The sequence below is a fragment of the Macrobrachium nipponense genome, chromosome 22 (assembly GCF_015104395.2).
Source record: "Macrobrachium nipponense isolate FS-2020 chromosome 22, ASM1510439v2, whole genome shotgun sequence".
Lineage (NCBI taxonomy): Eukaryota > Metazoa > Arthropoda > Malacostraca > Decapoda > Palaemonidae > Macrobrachium > Macrobrachium nipponense.
Window position 1 is genome coordinate 46,529,731 of NC_087213.1, and position 26,125 is coordinate 46,555,855.

General features: G+C 38.1%; 1 protein-coding gene across 1 annotated transcript in view; it reads left to right on the forward strand.

Moving 5' to 3' along the window:
- Positions 1-26,125, forward strand: part of LOC135198624 (diacylglycerol lipase-alpha-like) — a 273,416-nt gene that overhangs the window by 164,997 nt on the left and 82,294 nt on the right. The window contains exons 8-11 of the mRNA XM_064226381.1: positions 2,711-2,788; positions 6,269-6,492; positions 6,647-6,788; positions 7,046-7,251. Of these exons, the coding sequence (XP_064082451.1) occupies positions 2,711-2,788; positions 6,269-6,492; positions 6,647-6,788; positions 7,046-7,251 (650 nt within the window). The remainder of the gene's footprint in view (positions 1-2,710; positions 2,789-6,268; positions 6,493-6,646; positions 6,789-7,045; positions 7,252-26,125) is intronic.

Below are 26,125 nucleotides of genomic sequence, written 5' to 3' on the forward strand. Positions count from 1 at the left end.
TTTACACCGTTCAAGTAATGACGAAATATGAAACTGTACAGTACTGTCAAGTTGGAAAAATGTGTTTGTTAAACTATGGTTATGTCGTTGAACAAATGTTAATATTTATACTTTAGACTTTTTAAAAAGGGAATGCAATACGTGTGAGTTAAAAGGGTTTTTTTTTTTCTTCAAAATTGGTACTTTGCCAAGATGTAACACCACCTACATGTACTGTGATGTTTCTGTCAATGATGTGAAGGTTGAGTGTGGCAGTCATTGTGCGAGAATTCTATGTGACCGACATATACGTGTTGATGAGATTTTGTCTAAACGAATTGAGGATAAGGCATCCACTACTTCTGCTGAATGATACGCAATTCATGAAGGGTTGAAACTGGTGGTCAATAAAAGAAAGGATGCATTTGTTTTTGTTGTTTGCCAGAGTGCTTTATAAAATTTGCTGCCAATAGTAAGATTGTCAAAATGCTTTATAAAATTTGCTGTTAATAGTAAGATTGTCAGTGCTTTATTTGCTCTCAATAGTGAAAGTCATGGTGACAGTGATTTGATTAATGAATCTAAAGTATTAGTATATGCGATAGAAGAGCAGGGCCATGCCGTTAAGTTTTTCTGGATACCCTCGCATGTAGTAGGTATTCATTTAAATGAAACGGCTGATAGCTTGGCTAAAGAAACTACAAACAAAGATGTTATTGACAGAGAGAGTACGATGAGTATGAATGAATTAAAAAAATGAAATGGCTGAAATTCGTAGCGTCATAAACGGTAGCAGTGCAAGTATGAGGCACTGTTTGTTTCAGAAAATACAAATACTTTGCATAGTAAAGCTATGTCTAAAGTGGACACTTTTATGATGAGACTGAGCTTGGGTTATAAGTAGTGTTGGCAGTACATATATTGGTGTTGAAGAAAGTTCTTGTGAACCGTAGTAAGCCAAGTAAACATACGATGCAACATTATTTTTTTTAGAATGTAATGAATTATCCGAATCTAGGGATTCTCAAATTAACAATGTAACCTATCAAGTATGTTTTTTTTAATAATGGTGTTTGTCCCAGAATTGTTATAGACGTAAGGATCCTATTTAGATGAGAATTCTCGAGGCTCGTTTTATGTTCTATTATTGTTTTCTAAAATGTCTTTTACTACCTTATTTTTGGATAAGATATATGAGTGACTGTATACGAGTATAACTGATTTATTATTGAGCCAGTATGTTAAGACTGTTTCATTTGCAAAATTAGAATGCCATGTCACATGGGAGACAATTCTTTACACTTGCGCTTTTAATCTAGCAATTGTTGGCAATACAAAAAATCATCGAGTAACCAGTTGTGCAGATATCATTTCCCCTTAAGTTAAACTAAGTACTAAAAATTACTAGCTTTTGACATCAATATCATGACAGCTGAGTGTTGTTTTCTTCCCAAATCCCACCAATCTCTCTATTTCCCCCCGACAGAAGAAAAAAAGGAACTTAATCTAACGAGCGACTAAACCACTGCATGGTTGGACAACAACCCTCGAGGAAAACTAAACAATTCACACACCTCATAATAGTCACTCAACTGATTGTTCGCTCGGTTGGATTTTCATTTTTATTTAGATGAAAAGTACATTTGTATGCGAAAAGAAAAATTTGAAATAATCGCTATTTGACTTTTAACCCCTGGGTATTTGAGTAAAGAAAATATTGCTAGATTGATTATGTATTTTGTATTAAAAAACAATGCTTTTTTTATGAGGACAGAGGGCAAGAACTCGGTGGACGAAATATTTTGATGCACTTGAGAGGATCTTGCTTTACAATGCAAGTGGTTAAAAATAAACTTATTTAATGTCAATGATGTAGATGACCTTGTTACATTCATTATTGCCTGAAGCTTTGTAAATAAATAAGCATTTTTATAGACCAAGTTTTAATCGTTATTACTTGCAGGCCTAGATCTAACAATATGAAATGACCTATCACATTGAAGAAGAATTACAAGTTAATAGAAATTCTGTTTCATTTTAAATCACAAGTCTGGATTATTGATGTAAGTAATGAAAAAAGAAATGGCATCAGCAATTTATTTACAAGCTCTCTGATGTATTTTGAGTTTAGGAGCGTGACCCGATGTGTCAAACCGTGCACGATCCTGAACATTTGAACACAAGAAGGTTTACTCACGTAAGGAATGTATTTAGAACTGTATTTTACTCTAAATATGATACATCAACTTCTACTAAGATTTTTATTCAGTTACATTGAAAAGAAGTTAATTTTAGGTATGAAATCATGCATAATGAACAGCTCTGGTGCAGTACAAAATTCTTTGGACATTCAGAAACGTTTGTTAGATCTAATTAAAAGGCAAGAGACCGATCTTTCTTACAGTTTTGACTTGCTTTATATATATGAAAGTCCTGATACATTCATCAGTATTTTTTACAGAATATATTGTATTTTCTGTAGTAAAACAAAAATACAGAAAACGTTTGTTGCCAATTAGTGTTTAGATGTTAAGGATTTGGTCTCCATGTTTTTGTGGCTCATTTATTCGTAGGTCTGAATGCTATTCAGATTACTTAGGTCTTCTTAGTGTTTGTGAAAGAATGCTTGTTCTTTGTAAGTAACAGAAAAGTATACATGTTATATTTTACACTACACAATCTTAGATTACTGTAACAGTATAAAAATGACACTGCAACATTTATTTTTCAGGATGTTATCACAGATCTTAATGCAGAAAGTGAACCCCTGCCAATGGATATAATCAAAGAAGACTGGCTCGGTCACAAGGTAGGTTTTCTTGTGATATCTGACATTTATCATTTAAGTTAAATGATTTATTTCTACAGACAAAGTTATGTAATATTTCGGTTCTTTGATACTGAAAATGTCAGCATTTGGGTATTTGGCTGGTCGGACAATCGAAGTGACAGCCTCAATCCTTGTCTCATATTCTCAGTAAAGTAGTCTCTTGTAATGGCTAAGTACTGAAACTCTTCCATTTACATGAACAATGTTTTTCTTGTTCTAGTATTGTCCCAAATGCTCCTTTACTTTGGACCATTACAGTGAATGAAATTGTCCCTAAATTATTATAGTCAACCCTATCTATCTATCTATCTATCTATATATATATATATATATATATATATATATATATATATATATAGATATAGATATAGATATGGATATATTATATATATATACATAATATATGTGTGTATATCTGTGTATTATGTATGAATGTATGTATGTATGTTCTACAAAGGATTAGAAAATTATAGGTTTTGGACTCCCTAAGGCTAACTTTTGTTAGAGGCAACCTTTGACCTTTTTTGCTTTCAAGGATTCATTATGGGCATTGAGCCACTCTAGCATATACTTACTGTCTTTCGTGGTGAGCTAATCTTTCTGTGCAATTTTTATAAAATAATCTTTACAATCTTGAGACGTCTCTTTACTTCTGAGTAGCTGTCATTGGGAATTACAAAGTGGCTCGCATGCTTAAATTGGAGCTCCTCTCCTGGCTTTTTAATTAACTCTGAAATTTAGCCAATGGCTGGTTCTATTGCTTAAACTGTTTTCATACTCAATGAAATGTTTTAAACTAATTTTCTAAGTTATACTTTTAATGAAAAATATTGAATGTCTGTAAATTATTCCAAAAATTTCTTAGCATTTAATTACAAGATTTTCTATTGCATACAAAATAAGCATATAAAACAAATAGTTTACTTGTATATTGCTTAAAGGAAAATATCATATCTCATGGCAAGAAGCAAATTTTGGTTTTAACGTTTCTCTGCAAGGAAGCCTTCTACTCAGGTCTCATCTATACCTTTCTATTAAGAAAAGTCTTAACGTTCTCACTGCTGTATACCTTATTAGTAATGCCAGCACCCTTTGCCCTGACCTGATTTTGTCAAATATCAGAGAAAGGCACCTTTTTTCTAGCGCCATATCTATGTGCTAACCTAGAGGCGTCGCATTACAAAGGAGGGTCGTGGACTCATGCGGTTGTATAGTTGTTTCCAACTAGAATATGGTACAGCACATTCCATTAGGCAACTTCGAACCTGCCTTCCATAGCGCCCGTCTCTCAACGGTATCAGTTGATGACGGCGACCCCCAAGAAATAGTGTGTAGAATGTATCGAGAAGATTGTAGTCTTAAGGTGTGTCCACAAGGTCGAACAATGTCCGACGGACAAACATTGTTACCAATTAACAATTGTCTGTCTGCCTTTGCCTTGTGAGCAGCGTAAAAGTAGTGGTATACAACCTCATTTGGTACCACTGTTTGTTGCCAGATCTACTTCCATCGTTTCAACGCTTATGACGTCATCCTGCTTCGCCTATGATATGGTAACAATGTTTATCCGTCGGACATTGTTCGACCGTGTGGGCGCACCCATGGCGCACCTTAAGGCTCTCGAGTTACCCATGTATTCCATTCTGTTCAGAAGAGCTGACACTGAAGAAACTTTGGTTTGTTCCTTTATTTTCTTTGCACTTTGTTCTAGAGAAATTGATCAACGCCTGACTTGAACCCTCCTTCCATCAATTTTTAGATAAGATATACTGACCCACATTGGAATGTTTTCGTCTCGCTCATCGTATATTTTGTTGTGACTTGCTATGGAGCGTCTTAGTAAATATTCGACAATACATTGAAAGTCCTTTTTTATTTCCCCCTTGGTGCCATTAAATCATATGAAATGTTCTGTAAAATCTTAGAATAGACAACAATGTCAAAGAAGGGAAGATTTCATATTAATAAGATTAATAATAGGACATACATGCTTAACACATAAACACTTGATGTTGCAAGGCGAGGAAAGACAGGCCCCTTATTGTGACCATTGTCGTACTCGGGTCACAGTCCGTCATCTGCTGACGGAATGCCAGCGCCTCAGTGGCGTGATCGGTATGTTCTTGGCCCGCCAACTCGGTGGCCGCAAGTTCGATTCTCGGGCATTCCATTGAGTTGTTAGAGATGTGTATTTCTGGTGATAGAAGTTTCACTCTCGACGTGGTTCCGAAGTCGCGTAAAGCCGTTGGTCCCGTTGCTGAATAACCACTGGTTCCATGCAACCTAAAATCACCATACAAACAACAAACAAATTGATGGAATGCCATAAATTCGAAAGAAAAGGAAGATTCAAATATGCCACTTAAAGAACTATTGGGAGAAAATCCCCCACTTTAAAATATAGTAAATTATCTCAAATAAATAAACATGTTTTATATAGTATAACGCATCTTATAATTTCATAGTTATACAGTAAACGCTGAATGGCCTCTGCTGCCCCAGTGCTTGGTGTTACCCCTAAACTTTATAAAACCAACCAACCAACCCCTTGGTGCCAAGAGATGGAGTGCTTTGGCCCCACGATGGGTTAAGTTTTGGTCATTTGGCAGTGTTGGAAAGATACAGTACAATCCACAGCAGAAAGTTTATTTTTCGTTCCCTTGACTGGGTATCAGAAGCGAATATTTTCCACAAGTAAACCACTTACTCATCCTCTCCCCCCCCCCTAGGGAGTAGTGCCGTCAGTGGACCTCATGCGGTGCACTGTAGGCATTACTCAAAGTTCTTTGTAGCGTGCCTTCGGGCCCTAGCTGCAACCACTTCCGTTCCTTTTACTGTAATTCCTTTCATTCTCTCTCTTCATCTGACTTTCCAACCTCTCCCAACACTTAATCCATAGTGCAACTGCGAGGTTTCCTCCTGTTACACCTTTCAAAACTTTTACTGTCAATTTCCATTTCAACTCAACTCTTACTCATTCCATATTACATTTTTCTAGCATTTCTCTCGTTATTATGCCATTCTATGCTCTTCAAGCTTTAATCCTTGCTTTTATGGCTTTCTCAGTAGCCTCAGTGGTTCTTACTTAAAGATTTGGCCAACTGAAAGTAAAGGTAAGCCACGGCCGGTGGTCTGGATGAGAGCTCATTGGAATAAGCGTCTTTCTCCATTTTAGAATAAGTGGAAACTAGTGTGATGACATGATTTTAAATATGTGAAATTGTCTGTCATGAGAACAATATTCCAGATGAGAATACTGATCTTTTTTCACCTAAGTAGCTGAATTCTGCTTCGGGCCCAAAAGTAACTTTTTCTATTTAATGTACTGTCAATCTTATACACTTATCTATTTTACTATTTATTATTAATAATAATTGTTCTTAATTTTTCAAGTTATATTACTATTATATTTGGTGTAACCTGAAATATGTTACCAATTTAAGAATTGCTTTTGCGTAGGGCATGGTCTCAGCAGCTGAGTATATCCGACGGAAGCTGAGGGACGACCGCATCCTAGCGAGGGCATTTAGTTTTGATACCACTCGTGGGACTCAGCTATACGATTTGGTGCTAGTTGGTCACTCCCTTGGAGCAGGAACTGCTGCCATCCTTGCTATCTTATTGAAGCAAGATCACCCAAACCTGAGCTGTTTTGCATATTCTCCTCCTGGTGGTCTTCTCAGGTGGGTAACTCAATGTATTTGAGAATAATTAGGTTCAATTTGCTAATAACACTGGTAGTAAAGAGTAATATTTCTGTTGCGAAGTGAATCTTGGTAAATCGATGCAAAGATTATTTTTAATATCAGTTTTGTAATAGGTTTCTCTCCAAAACAGTATGCCAGCAGCAGAATATACAAGAGCTTTCATCACTTCAGTTGTCGTTGGTAAAGATGTCGTTCCTCGTATTGGTCTCAACCAGATGGAGGCCATGAGGGCAGATTTAATCAATGCTATTCAGAGATCACGAGATCCGAAGGTATGGAAGATACTTACCGTACAGCGAATTTTCGTATCTTATGCTACCTAGAGCTGCGCTTCAGTGCGGTTTGATGGTGTACTTTCATGTAACTTGTGTCTGTAGCTAGCTAAATATGTTGATTTTCTCTATGAGGTGAAGCCTTGAAAGTTTTCAAAAAACGATGACATTAACTTTTGATTGTCCTTGGTAGTTTTAGCAAAATAAAATTATAGTTTTGGAGATTTTCTTTGAAGTTGTGTATTTTATTCATGCAGTGGAAGATTATAACCTCGTCTGTGCGATGTTGTGGTGCTTGGGAAGACAGCGGAGGGGAAGCGGAAGAATTTTCAACCACGCGCGCAGCCATGAGAGATCATGCATCTCATCCATCAGACTCATCCATTGCTTTAACTGTTCATCAGCCATTATATCCACCAGGTCGAATTCTTCATGTGGTCCGACATCATCCAAAGAAAAGACAGTGAGTAATTTTTAGTGACATTCTGTATTAAATACCTTCGTTTTACAAACAACCTTTAGATTGTGGATATCAACTTTGCAGGTAATTCTCGTGTACTTATAGGTGCAAATGTATGGTCTCTTTAACGTGGTTACCATCTTTCCCATATAAAAGCTTAACTTTCCTGCGCAGTATATGAATTTTTAGGTACATCACACTGCTTAAATATGCTTCAAGACAATAAGTTCTACAGTGAGGAAAATCATTATTTTAAAAAGTGAAGAATTATGTCCGATATATTAAAATTTTGTTTCTAGAAGCTGAAATTTGAATAAATATATATATATATATATAATATATATATATATCATATATATATATAATATATATATATATGTATATATATATATAGATATATATAAATATGATATATGTGTGTATATATATATATATATATATATATATATATATATATATATATATATATATCATATATGATATATATATATATATATATATATATATATATTCGTATGTAGACTAAAGCCCAGTCGCAACACTAAGTGCTTTGGCTGTAGGTATGATGTGTTCATCCTAATAGATATAATATATTGGTATAATATTATACTATTATATATATATATTATCTATATATATATATCGATCGTAAATAATCTTGTGTGTGTGTGCATATATATACATACATATGTGTGTGTGCATACATATATATACTATACATAGTACATACATAGCCAGGAGAGGGGTGAAAAGAATGACTTGAACAAAGCGCTTTCATGTATTTCTACACCTCATCAGGGTTCAGGTACAAGTGCCAAGAAAACAAATACAGTCACAAGAAGACTTCGTGGCAAGACAAACGATACTAAAAAGACAAACACTGCTATCAATTACCGTAGAGTGCTAATGCTTAATAGCCTACTTGTTTTAAACTACCCTTCGTTGAAATTTCATTAACTTTATATAAACCTAGGCTGGTAGTTAATCAATTGTCTCAGTTTTGTTGAATTATACAGGATTCTTCTCAATATCTTTTCACTAGATCTTTGCAAAACTTATTTTCCTTCAAGTCTGTCCAGTTAATACCGTGATTACTATTATTCATGCGTACAAATAGTACCTCTGACATAATACAGTTCTTACACTATATTTGTATTGTTTTAATCGAACAGCCAGCGTCTTCCCACTTTGTACAACGTAACGTTTAATTACATTGTTTACAATGGAATCTTCTAAGTACAGCTTATTCCATTTCCCATTGAATTTCTAATCGTTATGTTTCTAATAGTTTCTAGCGTTTTAAACACAACATTAATACCGAGTGGCTTGACTTGTCTAGGGATGTCATTAAAACAAGCATAAAAAGGAAGCACTAACAGATTTTTGTTTTCGAACTTTTCAGTTTTCGTCAATCCATAAAACGTTTTTCTTGCTTTATAAAAGGTGTTTTCAATAAAACTGATTGGATACATCAAATTGCCAGCAATTTCACGTATCTTGTCAAGTTCTTAATCAAAATTACGGGCTGCTGACCAGCAGTGCCCTGAAGAACATAGCAGAAAAAAAACAGCAGTCTTCGTTTTAAATGGATGGTTAGAATAAAAGTGTACCAACACATCTGAAAATGGCAATTTTCTGTAAAGGGTGAACTTTGTGAAGGGTACTAGTGCACTTAATCCACTGAGAAAGTATTGTACGTTCCTTTTTACTGACCATGAACAAAAGATGTCATCCACATATCGTATCCATAACACACTTCTTGGCTATAACTTCGGTAAATATTTCCTCTAAAAAAATATCTCCACATGTAGACTGCTAAGTACAGGAGATAAGAGGAATTCCCATGGCCATACCCAATTTCTGCTCATAATAATTACCATTAAAAGTAAGCTTGCAACCTTTCATACACAATTTTATAAGTTCTATAAAGTTTTGTGTGGCAGTATGAACACATCTATTGGCATCTTTGTAAAGAGAGAAATAACGTCGAAACTCACCATTACAAAGTCATAATTCTGGGTTGAAATCCTTAAGACGACTGATAAAATCTACATTATTTTCAAGAGAACATCCAGAAACAGTGCCCACTAGTGGTGTGAGTATTCCAGCCAGTCATTTTGATAGTTTGTATGCAAAAGAACCAACAGCTTAAAGTAGGTCTTCCTGGATCACCTTCTTTTTGAGCTAGTCTCTATACTACCATACAAATGAGAAGCTGGACAAATAGTTAAGAGATTTTTTTGATTTTTTAAATTCTTATGGCTATGCAGGAGTTTCTTAATATTCTTGTTCAACAGAACATTATCATTCTCCAAAGTATTGTTTCTCAGCTGAGTTTAGATAGTATGATCATTTAACAGTTCGTACATTGGTCTGTCATATCCAGTTTTATCTAGTATAACCAGGAATATATCTCCTTTGGTAACGTGGAGAATTTCGTCATTCACTATTTTCTTGTGCGTTTCAAAGAATCTATTTCGAATAATAGGTGATTTACCCAGTCCAGCAATTCCATACATCATACCCTTACACATATCCAGTTTGTCAGTAGGGGTGTTGCTATACTTTTCCAGTTGAAAAAAGGCATTTCCTATTTCCAACCAATCAATATTATTGTTGACAAAAAAATCCAAACCATAACTTAAGAGCTGAAATAGTTATGTTTTCAGAAGTTTTTGTATATTAATTACATACCAATTCAAAATTACCAAGTTATTTAGCTCTCTATCTACATAATATTAATTTATTACACTGAAGTCTCATTTTATTATAACAAAGGTCGTACAATACATTTTTCCACTCTGTGAGGCATACATTGTTGAAATTCTTCACATCATATCCGAGTTTTTTTTTATACAAGCATTTACATCCAGTTTACAAATATCGATGTTTCTTTAAAATCCCACTATGGTAGTCCTCAAATGGAGTTGTTGCCAGAAGATCCAAGTGTCTGTTAGTGAGTGACTTCGGCATGACTCGTTCATCCAAACATCGGTTAAGAAATCTGCTTTTAATTTTCGTTTTGTGCGCCTGGACGAGAGGTAGAAAACTTATCCACGAAGTTCTTGGTGGCAGGAAAAAGCATTCAAGTTACGATAGGCGGCGAAGACAGAACTTGACTTCACCTTATTCTTTGATGAAACAGTTTTTACTGCATTCTAGTACAGTTAAATATTTTATTTTCATTCCCTCCATGCATCACATAGTAGTGTGTACAAAAATGTGTTATAACTTCTGTGATTGCCTTTGCAAGCTTATGGGAAATCGTTTATGACCAAATCATTTCGTCAGAGTATTGCTTTTAGAAATTTATATTTTCCTCAGTATCGAATATCGCTGCCTTTTGTGAAAAACAAAAAGGCTTGAATATTAGTACAATTCCTGACCTACTACTATGAAGAGATTAAAGCTGGTTCCTTTACATTTCCTTTGAACACAAGTGAGCTGTGTGCTGTCACTATTTGCTTGTATTTTACGCTAATTTTGAACTTATTTCAGTGCAATACTGTACGAGTATTGATGAAAGCATTTTTAAAAGGAAATCAAGATTTATTTCTAATCGGCTATCATTGGATAACACTAAAACCACTTAGACTTCTAAATCGTCACGGGACAGGACCACCCTGGGCCTAGAACTTGGCGTAAGCTCTTTTATGGAATATTCCTTATGGAGTTTATAATGCATTTGCTCGTGGAGCCTAACATTCAGCGTATTATTCCATACTTTCATAATTATCCGTGTTGTTGTCTTAGGACGCTGTTCATCACATGACCTATAGTACCTACCTATTATTTCATTCATATTAATGTGTTGACAATACAGTCAATTTTGTAGGATTGTTTAGTCTTCAGAATTATATTCAAAATAACCCAGGAACGCGGTAATTGCAAATGCAAACGAAAAATTTTGGATGCAGTGTAAATCAAAGAATATTGCCATTTGATCTTTTTATTTTATGCAAGATTTCAGTGTTTCCCTTGTCTTTACTCATTAAGCATGCAGTTATTATCCATAACTATAAAACCTATATATGTGTTATGCAGGGTAGTAAATAGTGTTAGAAGCTTTCATTTGACTCATTTTTTTATTGTTCTTTTGCGCTGCATCTTTACTGATGAAAATTTAATCAAACTCTGACACATTCTTACAATTTCAAGACCAATTGATTTTATTGATGCCGTTTCATCTGGTGAGACAGAGACAGATTGTTCTTTCGCTAATTATAATGACCTAAACATGGAAAATAAGATTGACTTTGACGAGGAGCCAGTCCTTACAACAGTTCCTATCAAGCATATGCTTTGTCAGGGCATCCCTACTGAATGAGAGCCTACGCTCGAAGCAGTAGTGAAACATTTTAAATTATCACCTTGTAGGGTTGGAGGGAATCACTTTTTCTTGACTTCTCGCTTTGATTTAGACTGTATTTGAATCTTTAATCCTCAGATAAATAGGCAAGATGGTTACACACCTTAATGAAGCTAGGATTTAACTTAAAATTGCAGAGCCTTAGCTCTGGAAACGTTGCCCATGTACTATACTACTGAATATACAGTTGTTTCAGTAGCCAACCCACCAGTTAGCAATGCTTTTACAGGTAATCCATTGTCACAAGTTTGGCTCTTGAGTTGCCGTAATTGTTGTCAATGTAATTTGATGTTGCATTGATTACTTTGTCTTTGCCATATCCTATTGGAAATAAATCCGTAATACTAAAAAGTGATAAACAAAATAAGTTGTAGCATCTCAATAGGATAGGATACCTTTAAATGTATCACCAAATGTCCCTACTTCTGCTTTCAATTAAGTCCATGTAAGTACATCATGGCTGAATTACTGAAGTAAAACCACACTAGGGCTGGATAAAAGCCCTTGGAAAATTACCAGTGTTGTATATTTACATATGAGGCATAAACATTAAAGTCGCAATTCAAGTGCGGAGGAAATTTTTTCCTTTGAGTACTAAGGGTGTCACAAGAGCAGAGGATGAACATAAAGAAGACAATTTGAGCTTTGATTACTGGCACATTTTAACTGCCAATAAATAATGTCTTGAAGTAATAAAAGAACAATTTGTACGTGCATATTCCTTCTGGCTCTGCTATTTACAAATTTACTTCTCTTTAGCAGCGGAATTGAAATCTTGAAGAAACTTTAATACATCAGTGATATAAGCACGGGAACACTTAAGTTATTACAAAATTAGATTATTGATTTTCAAGGAAGTTATGTATGTTACAATTAAACAAGATGAACGAAGGGGTATGTTCCGGCATGCATCTTAGAGCAGCAGTAAGAGACGATTTTAATAAAACTCTTGGCATTATGATAGCAATGAGGTACAATCATAAACCCAAATGAAGTTTCCCCTGAATCCACTGCCTTGACTTAATTATTTTTTCATTATTTTCCCTACAAATAATGTTCAGTAAGATGTATATAGTTATAGGAATAAGTTTGATTATAAAGTCACTGATTGAAAAATGTAATTATTCAGAAAATATCAAGCAGAGTACCATTCTAAACATGTCTTTTTCTATGTAGGGTGGTACTACTATTTTTTTTTTTTTTTACTGAATGGAGCAGTATTTTATGCATATCTGTAAACTATAGTTATAGAGGAGTCAATTGTACTGCTAGATACCCCAACTGATATTTGTCCACTCCTACCAGATAAACTTTTGCGCTCTTATTCTTGTCACCGAAGTGAATTTCATTTAATATTGTTTAAAAAAAAATACAGCACACACAGTTATGGTCGTTTCGTATTCCCTGTGTGTGTTTCAAGTCAAAATAGAAACAAGCTATGATACTAGGCTATATACTGTAGTAATTTATAGTTAGATGGGCATGGCAGCTCACGAGTAAATTGTCTCCTTCACAAGCAGCTTTGGTGGTGCATAAAATGTGATTTTTGTTTGCATTTAAATGTGAAACATTGTCTTAATTCTTCTTACGTCCTTCCTTCCTTCTGTTCATATTCGTGAACATCTGTGGTCTCTAGACAGACAAAATGAAAACTTTTCTAAGGGCTACCTCAAGTTCAGGGAGGCTTCACCCATTTTTCAATTACAGTTTTGCTTGTTACATCTCCAGATCATTGCTCAGTCTGACCAGATGTAAAGACGTTAGTAAATTCATAGGGTCTGCAATTGGATGAAATTTTTTTTTTTTCTGTATGATTTTTTGATGGTTGTAATCCCTGTACCTCAGAAGTTGATTCGCTAGAATGGAAGGAAAATAGTGTTAGTCAAAGGATATCAAAGATATGTAACATAATTGAAAAGCTCATTGGTTTTGAGAAAAGAAAAGACGTACAGAATTAGCCGATTGTTTATTACTCTTATCGACAAAATCAAGGTTTAATTGTATCATCCTATTACATTTAACTGTAGATATAGAACAAGCATTGCTAAAGTGATGTAAACTTTCATGGACAAAGAATACCCTATAATTGATCAGTTTTAAAAAGTAAAATGTATTATTTGAAACAAACTTCGTTAAGTTTATACATTATTTACTGTATTGATATGCTTTAGAATACAAGTAAATGCATTTAATGTACAAAATGAAAGGTTAACACGATATTTTAATTTTATAATTGAGCAGGTTACAGGTATTGATAACTGAAATGAAGCCTTTACACTATTTTGAAATCCAAACTCCATGCACGTTTCTAGTTTGTAAATGATCAACTCCATGACATTGTGTGTTTTGAATTTTGCAAAAGCATCTACACTTCATCAGTTGAGGTAGCTGAACTGGAGCTGTTAATATTTTTGTAACTTTTAACAATAATTTTGCTTAGAACTGATGAATAGTCTGGAAAGCGCCATACTGACCATTGTTTTTTTATAACATCAGCTCAAATTAATTTTTATCTCTGCTTGCAGTTTTTAATTTTAATTTATCCTTAACAAAAATACTTGAATGACTCATTGCTACAATTTTTATTCTTTGGTGTGGCATTTTTATTGGTGTACATTGAAATTTTACTTTGCCATAACTTTTGTTGTTGAATGAACCCAACGTAAAATCTCTGCTTCAAACATATTTTTGTTTTCCATTTTTTCTTGGGGACAACAGGCAGAAATATGAAAGCAGGTGGAGGTAAGTTTAGTTAAAAACACAGCTGAGCACTTTAGTTTTGCATCTCTACTTTTTTAAATGCATTTGAACTCGGTGGAACATGACAAGTATTTGAGTTGGTCAAGGCAGGAACTATCTTTCTGGTTACTTTGTAGTGTTCTGTGTGCTTCTGGCCGACTTGTTGAGATACGTTATATTTACTATCAGGCAGGACTGTAGTTGTATTGACTTTAAATTTATGATTTTTTTTTTCATTATTAGATATAGTGTTGTAATACTTTCGGTTCCACTGAAGAATGAATACCTTTCACATTGTGCATGAGGTTAACTTTGTTATTTGTAGATTATGCATAGTTGCCATAAGCATGTTAGCTTGCAGAGTTAGCCTTTTAATGATGTAATATTTTTACTTTATGGCCTATTTATCGAGGAAATCGAGACACTTTTGTCATAATTTCAAAATGCAAAGGAATATTTATTATTAAAAACTAGTACATTTATAAATCATGGGCAGTGGAAACAGATTTTAAACTTGAAAACTGAGTATACCCCATATGAGAACAACTCCACTCATTATCACTGCGGGTATTTACTAATTTTCATGAAGTTAGTATGGAAGAAGCTGTTGTGGTTTCCCTAGACAAGTTGATGTAATATAGCATAGGTTATAGCAATATCAAAATTTTCATTTAATTTTTCCTCTGTTCAGTTCATTGAATTATGATTATTCATTGCCAGACTGCACTGATCAGACATTGCTGCAGCAAAAATTAAATTCAATATTTTTTTTTAAATCAATATTGCTTTTGACTTTACAATACCGTTTCTTTTAACACAGTGAATTCAATCATATGTGCAAATCCCCCAGTCCTCCATTCATAGAAAAAGATAAATGAAGATTTCTGGTTAAGAGTTTCGTACCAGGAGGAGGTGGAAAGCTTGTGTTATACATCTCGTAGTGTTGGAACACTCTAAGAAACTTTTCATTGTGAAACATAAAAGCTGTAAAGTCACCTGGGCTTATTGTAGCCGTTAAGGGGATCCTGTCAGCCAGGAGCTAGAGTGACCTGATGACTAAAACTAAATGGTCAAACTTCAGGCAAGACACTGATAAACTGTTATATATGTGTGACTAACATGAGGAGCCAAAAGTTTATTTCTGTGAAACATTGCCCGGAAATGCTCAGAATGACACTTGATCATTTACCATAGAAAGGAAGTACGTAACACGTGGTGTGGTTTTGATTAACATTTAAAGCAACGAATTCAAGACAGAATTATTACCCTCAGAAAAGAAGGAAACTTTCAACAACAGTAGTACACATAGTTTACTTGAAAAAAGAATTCAAAGATGCATGAAACATTTTCTAAGTCCATGTCAGTTACGCAGGAAAGGAAGTAACATGTGGTGCAGTTTTGACTAACATGTTTATTTAAACCAATGAATTCCAGACAGAATTATTACCCTCAGGAAAGAAACCCTTTTTCAATAATAGTACATAATTTACATTACAACTATAGAGAGGTGCAGGAAAACTTTGTCCAAAACCAGTAGAGTAGGTTTGGCATTATTGGGGACATCCTGAGGATAAAATGCTACACACAGAGTAAGGTGGCTTGCAAAGCTATCACAAAAATTGGGTACATGTATATTAATTATTAATATCAAACACAGTATATTCAAAACATATTAAAACAAAAGAATGATCCCTCTAAGAAAATTGCGATTAGCGGCAGTCAGCAAGAGCTCACAAAAACACATCTTCATTGGAAGATGGCCGAAAGCAAAATGGAATTCTTACATCTGGGCAGCCAGGTCTCCCTGCCTACCAGGTGGTATTACTGCCTAACTACCCTGTTCAAGACTTTTAATGGCCATGTTCCAGCTACCCCATAAACATATTACATTGTAAAGGACCGAGGTTTGTATATTGTGTGGGAACTACATCAAGTAAAGCCACCATTTTCATATAAGTAACTTAACAAGTAATTACATAGCTGAATCCCACATTCACAGTGAGATACATGGACATACTCTACTCCAAACCATTCAGTTAAGAAAATGAACTGAAAATAGATAGTCCAATGCTTGATACAAGTATTGATAAAATGCTTGTTTCCTTACCTGGTACTACTGCAGGTATTTACTGCCGCTGGTCGGTGCTCATCTTGACTTGTAGTGACATAGCGGAATAGCCACGAGTCATCTCTACTTTCAAGTAGCAGCTTTGGAGCCTAAGAAAATTCAGATTGCTCTCAAAGCACAAGACCAGTTGCCCTTGCCATGGGTGAAGTATCAAAAAAACAATAACCTACTGTTAAAGTTATCGCTCATATCTCCACTCCGATAGGCGAGTCGGCATTTAAAACAAAAGAAAAAACCGATCACTTGGCTGACCCGGAAGACTGTCTAGTTCACCTGCTCTCCACCAGGTGTTTTCGAATGTTTTAGCTCTAGTCAGAATTCTCCTTGACGGCCCAGTAAATGAGGGGAGGCTGGGTGGGGTCTACTTAAACAGTAGTAAGTATCCAAATAATAAATTTTCCATGAAAATTTATATTATTTGAGATGAATCTTGCCTACTGTTAAAGTTAGCTGATTCCCACATTGAGATAAAGGATGGTGGGTAGTGCAGCTAGACAAATTCCGCTCAGCCAAGTGAGCTAAGAGCTTCTTGTATGAAACTCAAAACATTCTTACCTGATCAGGAATCCTTCCTGGATAATACTGCCGCCAGGAGGTGGATTCCCTTCAGGGTGCAAGGCTCTCATGTGTGTGCAGTCAAGAGCAGCCCTGTGGAGAAAAACTACTTCATTTTCAGTCAGAATGAATAGAAGTGGCATGATGGACCCCTGTGCCTAGGTCCGAAAGCCCCCAAAAATGACAGTTAAATACAAAGTAAATACCTATGATACAAAGGTATGCTCCTGTACAACAAATGTACATTCATGCTCCCAAAAAATCAACACCCGGGATTAAAATAAAGAGCCTAAAAGATTGCTCTTTCTTTCAGTTCAGGAAAAGACTTTATCTGCTATTACTAGAGGGTTAAGGGCTTTACAGTTTTCAAACGCAATTTCTACATCTTTAAGATGATGAGCAGCAAAAACCGAACTACAATTCCACTGAACTGCATTAATTACATCCTCCAGAGACAAATTCCTTAAAAAACTAAAAGTAGCAGCAACTGCTCTTACACTACGTATATTTACCTTCAATAAAGGTAAGATATCTGGGTTTAGTTTTTCATGTACAGTACCTCAGGATACAAAATTAATCCGTTCCGAAGCGGCCTTCGTAACCTGATTTTATCGTATCTAGAACTACGTTTTACATGTAAATTGCCTAATTCGTTCCAAGCCCTACAAAAACACCCCAGTAAATTTTATAATAAAGCTAAGTTGACCAATAAACAATGAAATACAACAATTTGGACCATTCAATACCTAACGTAACTGTGCCTGACCTGTAAATAAAGTGTATTAGTGTAAAGGGTACAAGAAATACTGTACGCACATGTACGTACACATGTAGTAAAATGTGGAACCTTACCTTTCGAGTGAGGCGATGTCCGAAAGTGACAACAGAGGAGGAGGACAAATGGCAGAAAACATGAACACTTTACTTTACGAAACACATTAAAAAATGGCAGAAAACATTAACACTAAACTTTACAAAACACTTTAACAAATGGCAGAAAACATTAACACTAAACTTCACAAAACACTTTAACAAATGGCAGAAAACATTAACACTTAACTTTACGAAAAACTTTTTTTTTTTTTTTTTTTTTTGCTTCTTTTGCCTTTTTCTGATTTAAATTTTTTTTTTACTTTCTTACTTTACGTTTTTTAACAAATTTCAATTTCTTCACCACTTTCAATTTTCTGTTTTTTCGTATCACTTGGACCTTCCTGTTTGCTTACTACTAAAGGCCTCTTTAAAAAATAACTATCCAAGGAAGATTGCTTCTGCCTGCTTTTCAAAATGTTCCTGAAACGACTCAGGCAAACGTCATCGAACTGCGCAAGCATACAACCTGTGTAAGCCTTTTCGGGGTGTTTCTTTTCTACAAATAATTGCACTTTATGAAAAGTAGCTAGAACATCCTTCATTTCTGCCATTGTCATAGGGTCCTCCTCCCCCTCCTTGCCGCTGCTAGAGAACTCTTCTTGAACGACGTTATGTTGCATGGCAGCGAAACAGTTTCAGGATCGCCAACTTTTTCTGAATCTGCATCAGCTTCGTCCACGTTGAATCCCTAGAAGTCTTGGGTGGATACAGCAGCAAGCCAGAGTTTCCTCCACGAAGAATTCAAGGTTCGCCTCGAAACCTTCTACCAAGCTTGATCGATGAGTTGGATGCATATGACGATATCGAAAAAATGGGCGAGACAAACTAGACCGACTCTGTTCCCCATGATAATCTGACAAACATTAGAAAATCAGGAAATTATTCAAGACGTGATCGTGAATAAGGTTCGTATTCAAGCTACTGTAATTGACTTGCATTAATTCAATTTTACAATGGAGTTAGTAATTAAGATCAGCACTACATTGCAAATAAGTCTTCCTATATCTCTCGTGCAGCTGGCATAGGCAGCAGCGTGCAGTCAGACAGCGAGATTGTTTCATTTAAAATAGAATTTAGGCCAAAGGCCGAGTATTGGGACCTATGAGGTCATTCAGCGCTGAAAGGAAATTGACAGAAAAGTGTTTGAAAGGTGTAACAGGAAGAAAAAGCCTCTCTGTTGCACAATGAATCAAGTGTTTGGAGAGGGTGGAAAATAAGATGAATAGAGAATATGAAATCAGGGATGTACGAGAGAGAGAGAGAGAATTACAATCGTCTAACATCTCCACCACCATAAATCTGCACCCTTTTCTAAGTTAAAAAGTATTATCTTAATGGTACTATATACTCGTATAACTGCATACAGCTATGAACAACCAAACGAGAATTTTGTTCCTAATACGATCGAATCAGATAGCAACATCACTATTGTATTCATCCGCATGCGACAGTAATCGAATCCCATAGCAACATCCGTTTGTATTCGCCCACGTGCAACAGTAATTACTGTATTCACGTTATAAATGTAGCCGAAACTGGTATGGCAATATTACGTGCATTAGTAACCTGGATAAAAGTCCCAAGCTTTTGTATGAATTCAAACGCAGCCATGGTAAAAGAAAACTAATATCATGAAAGAGCTCATTTATTGTTGTTTTCACACCGAAAAAAGATTAATAAAGTAAGCCTCGTAATACCTATAAAAACGAGTGTAAATGAATGGAATCAACCTGAGGGAAAAACTAGCTTCCAATGAGACGTATTAGTCAAATTTTGGCCTTAAATTACGTCGTAAGACGAACAATATGACTTCTTTCCATATAAGTTAAGTATCCAGATATTCATTTATGCTAACTAGGAACAAAAACATTATCCGAGACCAAGTGATATGGTTGAATCTGGAGCAAAGGAAACAGACTAGTCGGCATCACTGTCTAAGCCACGCCTTACAACAGTGCTGTTTTGACGACAAGCCTGTGTAATTGTAATTTAATTGAAAAGTAATCAATTATATTTTTTAAGGTAATTAAATGTAACTCTTTATTAGGCCTAATATTAATTTCAGTGGTCTCTGTAATTTGATAATACGACTGGTAATTATTTTTGTAACTGTAATTGACATAAGCATAATGTAATTACTGACGGCAATTTGTCTGTTAAACGGATGAAGACGTCATACAAACGAATTCCGTCAATGGAGGGAATTTCTTGGAAAGTAATGAAATGTACACATTCTTTATGATATCTGATTATATGGCACAAGGTACCATTATTGACTATGTTAAATGTCAATATAATTGATATTAACAATTACCATATTGTATATGTAGAGGAAAGGAACCTTTAAGACGAAGGAGCAGTATTCAACCCTTCAGAACCCAACAGACCCGAAACCAGATCTGAACAACCGACCAAGGCCTAGAAAGCTTCTGATGCAAGGAACTCGAAGCAGGAAAAACCCAAAGAGGCTCTAAAGACAAACTGTCCCTCTATAAACTACTAACTATAATAGAAAACCGACCCGAAGAAGCCTGCATTTCTCTCCCTGAACACTAAGCAGCCTATTATCCCTACTCGTCTGTATCTGACCTAAATTTTCATCATCCTGAGAACTTACGCATCGAGGGAAGGGGAAAATTCCTGCCAACACTGCCTGCTCCGCACCGGGGGGCCGGCAGAACTTACCCACTCGGAGGCTTGCAGTTCTCCATTACCCCAAGCACCCGTTAGGGCTTGTTTTGGAACAGGCAGGGGGGCTGAAAAAGAACGATTAGAATCAACTATACTACTACTACCACTATCTCTATTTTGGTTAAATTATTCGTCAGGCTAGAAATAGGCTAAACATACTAGATGATAACCTGTCCACTAAGTTCTTGTATAACTAACACTGTTTCCTTGTCTCCTGACCAAGACAAAACATCTCTGACTGGTATTACACTGAACCTTCCTACACGAAATAACAAAGAGAACGTCGATCATGTGTGAGAGTACTCATCCTACGCTTCCAGGGCGTGCAGAGCCGATGAGCACCAACATGTCCAGCAGTAGAAGACTCGATCGTCGAACTGTAGAAGCAGAAGCAGAAGCAGAGGCATTTGCAGATGGCGACAACGTTTATATTCCAACTTATCCATAGCGAGTACAAAGTAGCTATCCAAAGTCAAATCGGGAGAAAAACGTTAATAACAGTCCAAGGTCGCAATCTGTACCCAAATACGAAAACTCTTTGAGTGGGGTCGGGCTAAATGACCAAAAGTTCACCTGATGTGGGATTTATCCGCACAGCATGGCGAACAAGAAACAATTGAGGAGACAGGCCTCTGGTGGCCAGTATTTGCAGCAGCGTTGCCAACGGTAACACAGGTAACTCATTTGACTAAATTTTACCTGCAGCGTTGGTAACACTTGACAGTTAAAAATGATATTGTAATGATACAATTAAGTTTGTTCATACTTACCTGGCAGATATATATATATAGCTGTATTTTTCCGAATCCGACAGAAATTTAAACATTTACGACACACGCAGTGGGAGTCAGGTGGTTAGTACCCATTCCCGCCGCTGGGAGGCGGGTATCAGGAACCATTCCCATTTTCTATTCATAATTTTTATTTCCACTGTCTCCTGAGGGGAGGTGGGTGGGTACTTGATTATATATATCTGCCAGGTAAGTATGAACAAACTTAATTGTATCATTACAATATCATTTTGTTCATGAAACTTACCTGTCAGATATATATATAGCTGAATCCCACCTTTGGTGGTGGGAGTAGACAGAATAGAAGATTTTAGGAAACATATATATGCAGATAATTGATATCTTGGTTCCTTACCTGTTAGCATAGCTGACTTCGTGGTTACTGCCGCGTAAGTCTGCTTGTGCTACTAGAGTTGCCAGCAAGGTAGAGACCTATAAAGCTGGTGCACTCCAGATGATCTGTCAACAGGGGCGAGACCACGACGTGACTAGACCATTGACCATACAAATGAGGGCAACGAGTAAAACAAACCAAACCTGCGTAGCCTACCAAAGTATTCCACATAGACTAAGCTAATGGAAGGGAGATCCGCCGCAGGCGGTCAACCCCACAACCATAACACAAGTTAAAAACTCTCCTAACCATTAAAGGATAGGATGAGCGCTACCTCCTGCCCCCAAAACCCAGTGTCTGCAGCGACGTATGGTCCGAGCGAGTAAAAATGTTCGTATGTTGCTTTCACCTCCCGCAGGTAGTGTGAAGCGAACACCGAATTGCTTCGCCAATAAGTGGCGCCCAAAATATCTTTGATTGCCATATTTTTGTGAAAAGCCACCGAAGTAGCAATAGCCCTCAACTCGTGGGCTTTCATTTTCAGAAGCTCCATGTCACTTTCACTACACTTTTCATGGGCTTCCTTAACCGTAATTCTTAAGAAGAACGCCAGTGCGTTCTTCGCATCAGAAGATCTGGTTTTTTCAGAGCACCACAAGTTCTCCGAAGAGCCTCTGTATGCTCTGGTTCTCTGCAAATAAAACTTGAGAGCCCTGACAGGACACAGGACTCTCTCAGCTTCAGGTCCCACTAGCTCCGACAACCCTTTGATCTCGAACGTCCTCGGCCAAGGGTTGGAAGGGTTCTCGTTCTTTGCTAAGAACGTAGGACTTAAGGAACAAACTGCACTATGATCCTTGAACCCAATGTGCTTGCTTATGACTTGAATTTCGCTAACCCTCTTCGCCGTCGCCAGAGCGGTTAGGAAAATGGTCTTCTTAGTAAGATTCCTAAGCGAGGCTAAATGGAGCGGTTCAAATTGACTCGACATGAGAAACTTAAGTACCACGTCTAAGTTCCACGATGGTACTTTCGGTTGGAGAACTTTCACAGTCTCAAATGATCTAATGAGATCATGAATGTCTCTATCATTCGCTAAGTCGAGTCCTCTATGCCTGAAGACCACAGAAAGCACGCTTCTGTAGCCTTTAATCGTGGGAACGGCTAGTTTCGCTTCTTTCCTAAGGTGAAGAAGGAAATCTGCTATCTGGCTCACAGAGGTTGAGGTGGAGGAAATGCCCTTCTTTCTGCACCAACTTCTAAAGACAGCCCACTTTGATTGGTAAACTGCGATTGAGGAGGGCCTCCTTGCGGTGGCAATCGCCGTTGCCACAGGTCTTGAAAAACCCCTTGCTCTGGCCAACTTCTTGATAGTCTGAACGCAGTCAGACTCAGAGCGGGGAGGTTTTTGTGGTACCTCTCGAAGTGGGGCTGTCTGAGTAGATCTTTCCTTAGGGGCAGAGTCCTTGGAAAGTCTACCAGGAAGGACATCACCTCCGTGAACCAGTCGACCCGCTGGCCGAAGGGGGCAATGAGGGTCATCCTCGCTCCTTCTGATGCAGCGAACTTCCTCATCACTTCCCCGAGGATTTTGAATGGGGGAAAAGCGTAAATGTCTAGTCCCGACCAATTCCACAGTAGGGCGTCTACTGCCACTGCTCCCGGGTCCAGAACTGGGGAGCAATACAGCGGAAGTCTCTTCGTTCGGGAAGTTGCGAAAACGTCCACATGAGGACGTCCCCACAGCTTCCATAACGCCTGGCATACTTCCTGATGAAGGGTCCATTCCATCGGCAGAAGCTGTCCTTGCCGACTGAGAAGGTCCGCTCGCACGTTTTCCACGCCTGACACAAATCTTGTCAGAATCGTGACGTTTGCGACTTCGCCCAAATCAGGATATTCTTCGCGATGGCGAACAGAGAAGGAGAGTGAGTTCCCCCGTTCCTGAGGTATGCCAAGGCTGTGGTGTTGTCCGAGTTTATCTGAACCACTTTGTTGGAGACTTCCTCTTGGAAGAACCTTAGAGCAAGGTAAAACCGCTGAAAGTTCTTTTAGATTGATGTGCCAGGACACCTGTTCCCCTCTCCAGGTGCCTGACACTTCTCTCCCTCCCAGTGTTGCTCCCCAACCCGTGGAGGACGCGTCGGAGAACAACACTAGGTCGGGGTTCCGAAGCTTGAGCGAAAGTCCTTCCGCAAGCTTCTTTGGATCCAACCACCATTTGAGGCGCTTTTTCACTTCTTCCGTCAAAAACAAGACCTCTTCTAGATCCTGTTTGCATGACCAATTGCTTGAGAGGAAGAACTGAAGTGGTCGGAGGTGCAACCTTCCCAGAGAAACAAACTTCTCCAGTGAGGAAATGGTCCCCAGCAGACTCATCCATTCCCTCACCGAGCATGTTTCCTTCCCTAGAAAGGCTGACACTTTGTCTAGGCATTGAAGTTGTCGCCCCTGGGACGGAAAAGCCCGAAAAGCCACTGAGTCCATCTGAATCCCCAGATAGACTAAGGATTGAGAAGGAGTCAGATGCGACTTTTCGAGATTCACCAGAAGTCCCAGGGACCTCGCTAACGACAGAGTCGTGTGAAGGTCCTTCAGACACCGGTCTTGCGATGAGGCTCGAATAAGCCAGTCGTCTAGGTAGAGAGATATCCTTATTTCCGCAAGATGGAGCCACCTCGCAACGTTCTTCATAAGAACGGTGAACACCATCGGCGCCGTGCTGAGACCGAAGCAGAGTGCCCTGAATTGGAAAACCTTCCCTTTCAGGACAAACGCAGGTATTTTCTTGATCGGGATGGATGGGGACGTGAAAGTATGCGTCCTGAAGGTCTAAAGAGACCATCCAATCCCCCGGTCTTAAGGCTGCAAGCACGGATTGAGGTGTCTCCATCTTGAACTTCTGCTTGGTAACGAAGCGATTTAGACTGCTGACATCCAGAACGGGGCGCCACCCCCCTGACTGCTTCGGCACTAGGAACAGACGGTTGTAAAACCCCGGAGAACTCCGGTCGAAGACCTGTTCCACCGCCTGCTTCTCGATCATTTGATCTAGTAGATCGTGAAGCACTTTCTGCTTTTCTCCCTGATACGAAGGAGACAAATCCTTTGGTGTCGAAGACAGCGGGGGCAACTTCAGGAAAGGAATTCTGTACCCCTTCTTGACGATGTCCAGAGACCAAGCGTCGGCACCTCTCTCTTCCCAGGCTCTCGCGAAATGTAGAAGTCTGGCTCCTACCGGTGGCTGAAGGACTTCCCTCTCACTTCTTGCTCTTGGAAGGAGCGGGAGTCTTACCTCTGAAAGAGCCACTTTCCTCGAGGGGCTGGCTTCGAGGAAGAAGCAGATCGAAAGGGCTTCGATTTCTTCAAAGCAGAGGACCCAGAAGACGAAGTAGTTGTAGGCTTCTTAGAAGACTGTGCCAGAAGGTCTTGGTTGCTTTCTCCTGGAGACTGGCAGCTATGTCCTTTACCATAGACTGGGGGAAGAGATGTTCTGAGAAAGGAGCGAAAAGAAGATCCGCTTTTTGCGCTGGCGAGACCCGACTTTGCAGTAAAATTGCAAAAAAGTGCTCTCTTCTTAAGCAGTCCCGTGCTGAAATGAGCAGCCAATTCCTCAGAACCATCCCTGACGGCCTTGTCCATGCAAGACAATACACTGGACAGCTCCCCCAGACTGATGGAATCAGAACTCCTGGACCTGGCATCCAAAACTCCTAGGCACCAGTCAAGAAAATTAAAGACCTCTAGTGTCCTGAAGAGGCCTTTAAAGTGAAAGTCTAACTCACTATGCGTCCAAGAGACCTTAGAGGAAGACAGAAAAGATCTTCTGGCGGCATCCACAATACTACCAAAGTCTCCTTGAGCCGAGGCTGGAAGCTTAACTCCGACGTTTTCTCCCGTCTCATACCACATACCAGCTTTGCCACAAAGTCTTGAAGGTGGTAAAGCAAAAGAAGTCTTGCCATGACGCTTTCCTCTTTTCACCTCCAATCATGGACCTTGCGAAAAGCTTGCTTCATAGAAAGCGACTTCTTCATTTTCACAAAGCCCGAGATCTTAGTAGCTTTGGATGACGAAAACTGAGAGGGAGGAGTACGTGGAGCTTCAGGTTGGAAAGTGTCCGCAAAGACTGACTGTAGCAAACGAGTCAAAACCTTGTAGTCCGTCGAAACTGGAGCCAACTGCTGTTCTTCGTCCACTTCGACGAAAGCGTCACTAATTTCCTCTTCAGACACTGGAGAAGTCGGAGGAAGTAAGGAAGAGTCACGAGCTTTCTCAAAAGAGAAAGAGCGGCGAACAGGAAGAGTTCCCGCTTCCGCTTGCGCAGGTGGTAAACTGACGTCCGTAGGCGCGCGCTTGGCGTCCGAAGCCAATCTACTGGCGCCGACTGAAGCGCG